Source organism: Papilio polytes, unplaced genomic scaffold, assembly GCF_000836215.1.
Source record: "Papilio polytes unplaced genomic scaffold, Ppol_1.0 DF824191.1, whole genome shotgun sequence".
NCBI lineage: Eukaryota > Metazoa > Arthropoda > Insecta > Lepidoptera > Papilionidae > Papilio > Papilio polytes.
In genome coordinates, this window is record NW_013525013.1 from 1037088 (window position 1) to 1044786 (window position 7699).

Consider the following 7699-nt stretch of genomic DNA (forward strand, 5'->3'; position numbering starts at 1 on the left):
TTAATCTTTGCAACCGCGACACGCGCGGGGCAACGAAGTGTGCGGGGGGAAGTACTGCGGGACGCGGAGAGAGGCGGCTGCGTCTAGTGAGACCGTTCGCTCGCAGCTCCATGAAAAGTGCTTGTATCATTACGTTTCGCTTATTCGAAATTAGCACTTACTACACTGGAATAGAGTATAATTTAGAGTTTACAACATTATTTTGCGAACAGCGGAACGCAGCTTTTGTTTGATTAGAAACTTTATCATACTACAGTAAAGTTTATTTTCGCTCTCTTGATATGTCTCAAAGCATTTTGAGTAGGCAGCCCACTCAGTGTTTGTAATTTACAGTTGATACTCCACTCACCACTCCAGCCGGCTCGTTGTGCGACTGTGTACTTCGGCTGCTGCTGCAGAGGGCGTTGTAGTTACGTCACAGCCACGCGAGATTGCCTCTTTGTTATGAATTTGTAATATTTTAAAAGCTTTCGTAACAAAACTTAAACGTAATGCCCATACACCTGCCCCCGTGTTCTCTAACAAAATAGGCGTCTTTTGTTTATATACTCTAGTAGTCTTGAGATTGTTGTGGTTTCGTCTATCCGCTGCTAAAATTAAAGTCAACAGCAATTTATTAACAAGAAAAAGTAATTGTTTTGAACATCAACTTTGAATTTAAGAGTTTGAATAAAACATGTGCTGTCCAATTACTCTTCAATGTATAATACAAAAATAATGCTGTTAAAATCGGGGACATTGGCCCATTCAAGAGGATAATAGGGATCCCACCTAAAATTGTCAAAATTATTCTGTAACTCACTGTAACCCATATTTTTTGCTGCTTGCTTGCTTGCTGATACCGATACCGACAAACACATATTGCTTACTCCTTACTCAGCCCCGAAAAATGAAAAATTTTTTTGCGCTACACCATTTGTTAAGATGGAACAACAGATGGCGCTTTTTTAAAAACTCTAAGGAAGTGATAAACATGATGAATAATGATGATTTCGAGACTACTAGTACTAGACTAGTTTTATCAGAGCTGGTTAAAATCCATTTTTTTTATGATTCAATTTAATTTAATTACTATTTTACATGATTTATCAGTAGATTATTGAAGAATACCTAAGGTCCAGACTTGCTTTTAGAATATGAATTAAAATTGTGTTGCAAATAAAAACATGGTAGTTAAATTATTGATTAACTTATAATCTCTTAATACATTTGATTAATTAATTTTCCTTTTAATTTATATTATTATTTATAATCTGTCCTCGGACACAGGCCAAAAAAGGCAATAAAGGCTTTATTATTATCATTATATTATTTATAATCTGTAGATAAATCTCTGTCTCTCATCTCTGACTTCTATAGAAATGGACAGGTTGCCACCTGGAAATGATAGTTTTTACCAGTTTTTACATCGGTCCGACTTAAAAGCGCATGGTAATTGCTGTTAATGCTACTAACAAATAATTACTTATTTCTATTATACCAGTTAGTATACTCACCACCGATTAACATACCAACCAAAGTTAGCTGTCAGCACATTGTCGAAAATCAAATACCACATTGGCACAAAAATCACAGAATATAGCCTATCTATGAATAGAGGTCAAGGAATTTACAGAGTTGTTTGACTGAACTGAGTTGTCATATTTCTCAATGTCAAACTTTGCATTGGTGCTTACAGCATACTTCAAGTTTTTGTCGATTTTGCTTAATATCTAGATTGAATTTCTCATGATCTGAGTTCAACCAATCGCTACTGACGTACATACAATATATCAGCCTTTGAAAGGTTGTAAGTCTCAAAGTAAGTTCTCAAAAATAATTCATCACTTGTACTTGGCGTAGTAAAATAAAGTTGTCTTTGCTTAATAATTTTATATTATCTCTGTTTAAACTCATGTTACAGAGTTTGATGGATCCGTGGGGCTGCGAAGTTGTAAGCGAGTCAAAAGTATCGGCATTTGAGGATAATTTCAAGCCCTCTGAAGGTTTCGAGAAACTGTCAGATTCCGCTGAATATCTCGCTATTTTAGGTATAAAATATTAGATAATAGAGTTGTTTAGATTTAGGTGATAAACAAGGGTTATCAAGGTTCAAATACAATGTGTTAATTATTACTTTGAGTGTATGGTTTGTTCAGTGTGTACCTCGTTTTGTTAGTTTAAACTACACTTTTATAGTTTTCATAAGTTAGTAAATTTTTCAAATGACATAGTTAATATACTCATTATGGTTTTCTAACTTCTTCACAATGAAAAAAATCTAGACAATTTACAATCCACTTTACATAATAATGTTAAATAACAATTTCTCTAATTTAATTCTTGTGATAGTTTATTTTGTATAGTTTTCAAACTCTTTTTAATAAAACTAATGCATTGCTTTAATTCTAGTATTACTTCTTTTTTAATTTGTTCAACATTAATAGACATTATAAAAAAAAAATCATTCATGTAACAATTTTTATTGATATTTTCCAGAAAGGAAACTGAAGGCTGTCAGATCAAAGAATAAAGTTGTTGAGAACTTATCTGCCTACAGAGCTGACTGTCTCAATCGTCTGCTGCGTGAAGGCTGTGATCTGGATCCAGTCATCGGAGACACCGACGAAGAGAAACTGCTTCAGGAGTAATTAAATTAGTTAAATAATATTGTAAGTAAAAATGGCATCCTCATCTTGTAGTATTGATCTGTCGGGGCCCACTTATTGCATCGTATCAGGTGCTTCCCAAGGTATAGGTCGTGCGATTGCCGCTGAAGTAGCGAAGCTATTAGGCCCGAAGTCACTTATGTTGCTTTTAGCACGTAAAGCGGACGAATTGGCTAAAACTGCTTCTATGTGTCAATCTGATAACGTAAAAGCTATCTATAAATCAATTGATTTGGGTAAAGCAACAACTAAAGAAATGAATGATGTTATTGTAAATTCTCTCGAAGGTTACAAAGTGAATGATTTTGCAACTTGTCTAATTTTCCACAATGTTGGATCTTTGGGCAATCTGGCTATAGAGACTTCACGGATTGAAGACTCTAATGAACTTGCAGAATATTACGATCTAAATGTGTTTAAAGTTATATCTTTGAATACTCAGTTTTTAAAGATTTTTGAGTCCGTTGAGGATAGAATTATTATTGTGAATGTAACATCTTTGTGCGCTATCAAGCCAATGAGTGGTATGGCTTATTACTGCAGCGGTAAAGCCGCTAGAGAGATGTATTTTAAAGTACTGGCTGAAGAGAAAAAGCACATTAAAGTGTTGAATTACTCCCCGGGACCGGTGGAGACATCTATGATTGATTATGTGCTAACGGAAGCAGTTAATGACAACTTAAGGGATGTGTTTACGTCATTTAAAAATCAAGGTGTATTACTAAAACCTGATATGACTGCTCGGAAATGTATGAAAGTTCTCCAAGCTGGGAAGTTTACTCCCGGAGAGCATGTCGATTATTTTGACGATGAATGAATATATTAACAACTGCCAATTTTTTATTGTAGTGGCATTAAATGTTAGTAAATGCAACTTATAGAATCTCTATATCCTGTTTAGTAGCTTAGAAGTTGTCTTTAAATGTACTAAAAAACTACAATGTATACTTTAATGCTTTATGTGTTTCACATTACATTTTTACATTCCTATAAAAATTACTTTAGGCTTATAAAAATATGGAAACTCTTTGTATACTGAAATCTTTAATGCTGGTTATGTAGAAAAAAAAATAGTACACTACTAATAAATTGCCATTCAAGCAGTTCAAGAATCCCTATTTAATATTTTTCATATATTCTATTCTATACTAATTAATTTTGAATAAGAATGTGCATTTTAATTACTTTTATATATCTAAGAAAAATACATATTCCAACAAAAATGTTTTCTTCTTTTTTTAATTCTCACAACTACAGATTAAAAATAGATATTATTTTAAAATATCAGTTTCCGGACTGTTTTCGATTTGACAGCTATGATGTCACAACATGGCGCATTTTATGCACATTCTTATTTTATTTACTGCACATTTATGAATGCAATTCATATTTACAATAAAAACTTGCAAATCAATTGTGTTTTGTTTTTAATAACCCCCTAAATATTAAACCCACTAATATGAGTTACATTCATACAATGTCCAAACATACATATTTCGACCTTCACCTTTTTTATCTAATCAAGTACTAGTCTTCACTATTTCTATTTAGTTAGAAGTACACAATGATATATATTTGCGAGTCAGTGAAACTAAATTTGACTAAATACAAAATAGCTAAGGGACATTAAAAAGAATTATTAAAAAATATGCTGTGATTGCTAACAGCACATAGTAAACACATACTACTTCGTTGCGTAGGATGTCAGCAATCACAGCATATTTTAAAATAAAAAGCCCTACACTAACACTCTTTAGGTTATATATTTACAAGCTATTAAAAGGGGTAAATACATTGGAAAAAACCTTTATGTGGGACCATAAACTACATGCTACCAACATCAAGGGAGCAAGATTGCCATGATTCGGTCATTGGTACCCAATGTATGCCTTCGTTTGAATTTGAACTTTGCGATTGAGAATTGGACGGAATTTGAAGGAATCCGCACAGGAACAGTTAGTCTATACTTCTATACTATCTATTAGTATTGAAATAACTCAAAAACTACTGGGCTGATTTTAAAAATTCTTTCCCCATTAGAAAGGCAATTTATCTATGAGTAACATAACTAATGTCGGGGAATTAATAAACAGCATATTTCTGGATCACGGCGTTAAAATAACAGTATATTTTAACGTTTCTAATTTTTTTTATAAGAGCTAAGCAAACGACCTGCGGGATCTATCAATGGATATTGTTTTATAGTGATGATGAGCGGCAGGAAGAGCCTCTTCATGTTCCTGATGCGGCTGGCGTGGCGCTGCCGGTACAGCATGCCGCTGCTGCTGAGCGGCACCGTGGCGCTGCTCGGACACGCCTGGATGTTCCAGATACGCGTCCACACGGTGCATCGTCTGCATGAGAACGAGGTAACTATGTGCCGGAAACCCCATTTTAGTCCCACCCTTTTTTATAAGGAAGGAATGGGAAGGTAAAGTGGATTTGACGGTCGAGGAGACGCCTAGAGAAGGGATATCCTCTTAATGTCGCGTCTCCTTCTTCGAAGACTAAGTAGGGAATGCATCAGTAGTTGTGGATGTCTATGGGCAGCGGTCTTCGCCTTTTATAGCGAAACTCACCACCAGTTAAAGTCTTTGTAGCTCACAACGTGGATCCTAAATCCCCTAAAGCTTAGTAATTTACACAATATATAAGTAATATTTTAAAAGTTGTTATATTACAATTTTTTATTATTTTCTTTGAACTGAAAGTACTAAATTTTAAGTGAAATTAACACTGTACATTAGTGAAAACCGCATCCAAATCCGTTTAGCCGGTTTTAAGATTAGGGCCCACAAACATACAGATATCTGACAGACAAATGGAGTATATACTTCGTTATACGAACACACATTGTCCCCAGCTTGCGTATTACGACGAGCTGGGTGAACAGGACGAGGAGGGCTCGTGGGAGACTGACTCCACGGAATCCTGGGAGACAATCGTCGAAGAGGTGGCTTACGGCTGATCACAAATCACACCACAAAGTCCTTGCTATCTTCATGGTAGAACGTGCCAAATATATTTATAAGTATACTCATATTAATCTGTATTAACTTGTATTACTGGGTATTAGATTACGATCTTTATAAATAGATAGGTCATTGCTTGGATGACTTTTGCTTCGACTTTATATGCCTGGCGTCTTGACAAATAAATCTATCTCTGTTAGTTTGAATCACCACTAAAATGATGAATATCAAGTAGGCATCGAATACTTCTAATAGCCTGTCTATTTGTAGTGGTCAGTGGTTGCTAAGGAGTTTGTTTTATGTCAAAAAATTGACTAGCGTTATTGTAATAAATGATAGCTTATAATTGACGATTCGAGTAGTTTGTAACTGCAAATCACTTTTTAACTGACCAATTCTATTTATTTAGTTATAAAAAGGTTGGATTTATGTTTTCCTGGATTTCTTACACTTTTTGTATTTTTAACGAGAAGTAATTTATGGTGGTGAGTAGAAGCGAATATAAAAAAAAATCTGCTTTTACTTAGGCTTTTGTTTTAATTTAAATGTTATATGAAACCGCCTTTAACAAATATAAATTGTCGTAATTTGTGATACACAAACTGAAAATAAGTAGTTGATAATTATTTCTTAGTTCTAAAGATTCCATTTTAAGTTTTTAGTTTTTAACTTGGGCTGTGTTATTAATAAAAAATAAAGGTTGTATATGTGTTTTCTTTAATTAACATTGTACATAACTACAATTAGGAAATGGATGTCGCCAGAAGGGCCAAAAGAGAGAACCTTCCTTCCCTCCCGCCAGAAATTTGAAAAGTATTGAAAGATATTAAAAACGACTTCGAATAAGAGCATATTATTAGTTACCTCCCATTCTAAACCTAGCCTAGGTCACGAAATAGCAGCGATTAGAGAGGATACCTCACCCTGACAAACAAAATTAAAGTTTATGTATCTCTTGATAAGACATGTATTTCGATGATGGTGATTTTAAAGATGGCGGCCACTGCCACTGCTGTTATTGGTACAAAACGTTATTAACTCATTCTACAGAAAAACTGCAATTATCAACAACGTCAATTTTATTTACAGTACTTTTACATTTGTTAATTTCTGTTTTGCTTTCTTTTTACAAATCTCAATTAACCTTGAACTTACACTATATTGATTGTTTTGACAGTAGTTTGACGTTTGATTTGACAATCTTAGTGATGCGCTTATTGTAGTGATGTACCCTTCTATTAAGTACGGCATTTACCTTCATAATTCGATTGTTTATACACATGGTTTATCAAACTAATTCACCTTTATTAGACAAACTATATTACCATATATTATTTATTTTTTTCCTTTGTCCGGAGGTGGCAGTGGTTTATTAAACTTCAAGTAGAGCCCGACGAGTTGCTCGAGGAATAGGAAAAGGAGAACAGTTTGTGGCCCGAGCCTAGTGTACGTCGGCACGAAGCCAGACCATAGTTTAGAGGACCTTCGTTCTTGATTATTTTGAAAAGCACTTTTACCTGACTGGTGGGCACCGATGCGTTTTGAACCCTATAATAAAGAATTATTTGAAATTAGTGAGATCAGGCACATACTACCTACAAATTAGTTACCTTTCCGTTAATTCTAAGATTAGATTCTTTTCCTAGACATTGGGCTTCTGTCGCGAATATATCTTATCTTTTCAAACACATTTTCGACGCTACCAATACTAGTTTACTTCCTACATGGTATTCCTAGCAGTATATTTTCTACATTCGTACCTGGTCTTGACGATGTCAACGGGCAGAAAGACGATAGTGGTGATGAAGCCTGAGATCACGGCAGACGCGAAGTGCAGTCCGATGCCTTCGCCCATCGACGGCAGTAGCATCTCACGGGCCTATTGCGTACAGTGCAGAAAGTGCCGTAAAACACGATTGTATAAGCAATACGCGATACATTTTGTGTCACCAGGCAAAAGGTATAAAATTCTATTTTGCCGATAAGGTTAAAATTTTCGTCTGCATAAAGGCGTGGTATGACGTTTAATTTGAGGGTAGATTTGTTATATTCTTCAGATGAAGAATATAACGAACGTTT

General features: G+C 34.7%; 2 protein-coding genes across 4 annotated transcripts in view; one reads left to right on the forward strand and one right to left on the reverse strand.

Moving 5' to 3' along the window:
* Positions 1 to 1354: 1354 nt before the first annotated feature.
* LOC106110911 (sepiapterin reductase) lies at positions 1355 to 6309 on the forward strand. Of its 3 annotated transcripts, XM_013292864.1 has the most exons (5): positions 1629 to 1801; positions 1904 to 2030; positions 2479 to 2651; positions 4854 to 5017; positions 5512 to 6309. In XM_013292864.1, exons 4-5 carry the CDS (start codon positions 4856 to 4858, stop codon positions 5614 to 5616), a joined length of 267 nt encoding a protein of 88 aa, XP_013148318.1. In that variant the 5' UTR covers positions 1629 to 1801; positions 1904 to 2030; positions 2479 to 2651; positions 4854 to 4855; the 3' UTR covers positions 5617 to 6309. The 3 variants fall into 3 exon arrangements, with proteins under 3 accessions (XP_013148317.1, XP_013148318.1, XP_013148316.1); XM_013292863.1 differs by lacking the exons at positions 1629 to 1801; positions 4854 to 5017; positions 5512 to 6309 and adding an exon at positions 1355 to 1431 and having other exon boundaries at positions 2479 to 3838; XM_013292862.1 differs by lacking the exons at positions 4854 to 5017; positions 5512 to 6309 and having other exon boundaries at positions 1631 to 1801; positions 2479 to 3838.
* A 372-nt stretch (positions 6310 to 6681) lies between these two features.
* Positions 6682 to 7699, reverse strand: part of LOC106110778 (mitochondrial 2-oxoglutarate/malate carrier protein-like) — a 7366-nt gene continuing 6348 nt past the window's right edge. The window contains exons 5-6 of the mRNA XM_013292682.1: positions 7381 to 7499; positions 6682 to 7168 (exon numbers count right to left, since the gene is read on the reverse strand). Of these exons, the coding sequence (XP_013148136.1) occupies positions 7000 to 7168; positions 7381 to 7499 (288 nt within the window). The 3' untranslated portion in view covers positions 6682 to 6999. The remainder of the gene's footprint in view (positions 7169 to 7380; positions 7500 to 7699) is intronic.

Bases quoted from the DNA above. Each gene is read 5' to 3' on its own strand.
- LOC106110911 (XM_013292863.1), top strand. From the start codon at position 2,662: ATGGCATCCTCATCTTGTAGTATTGATCTGTCGGGGCCCACTTATTGC.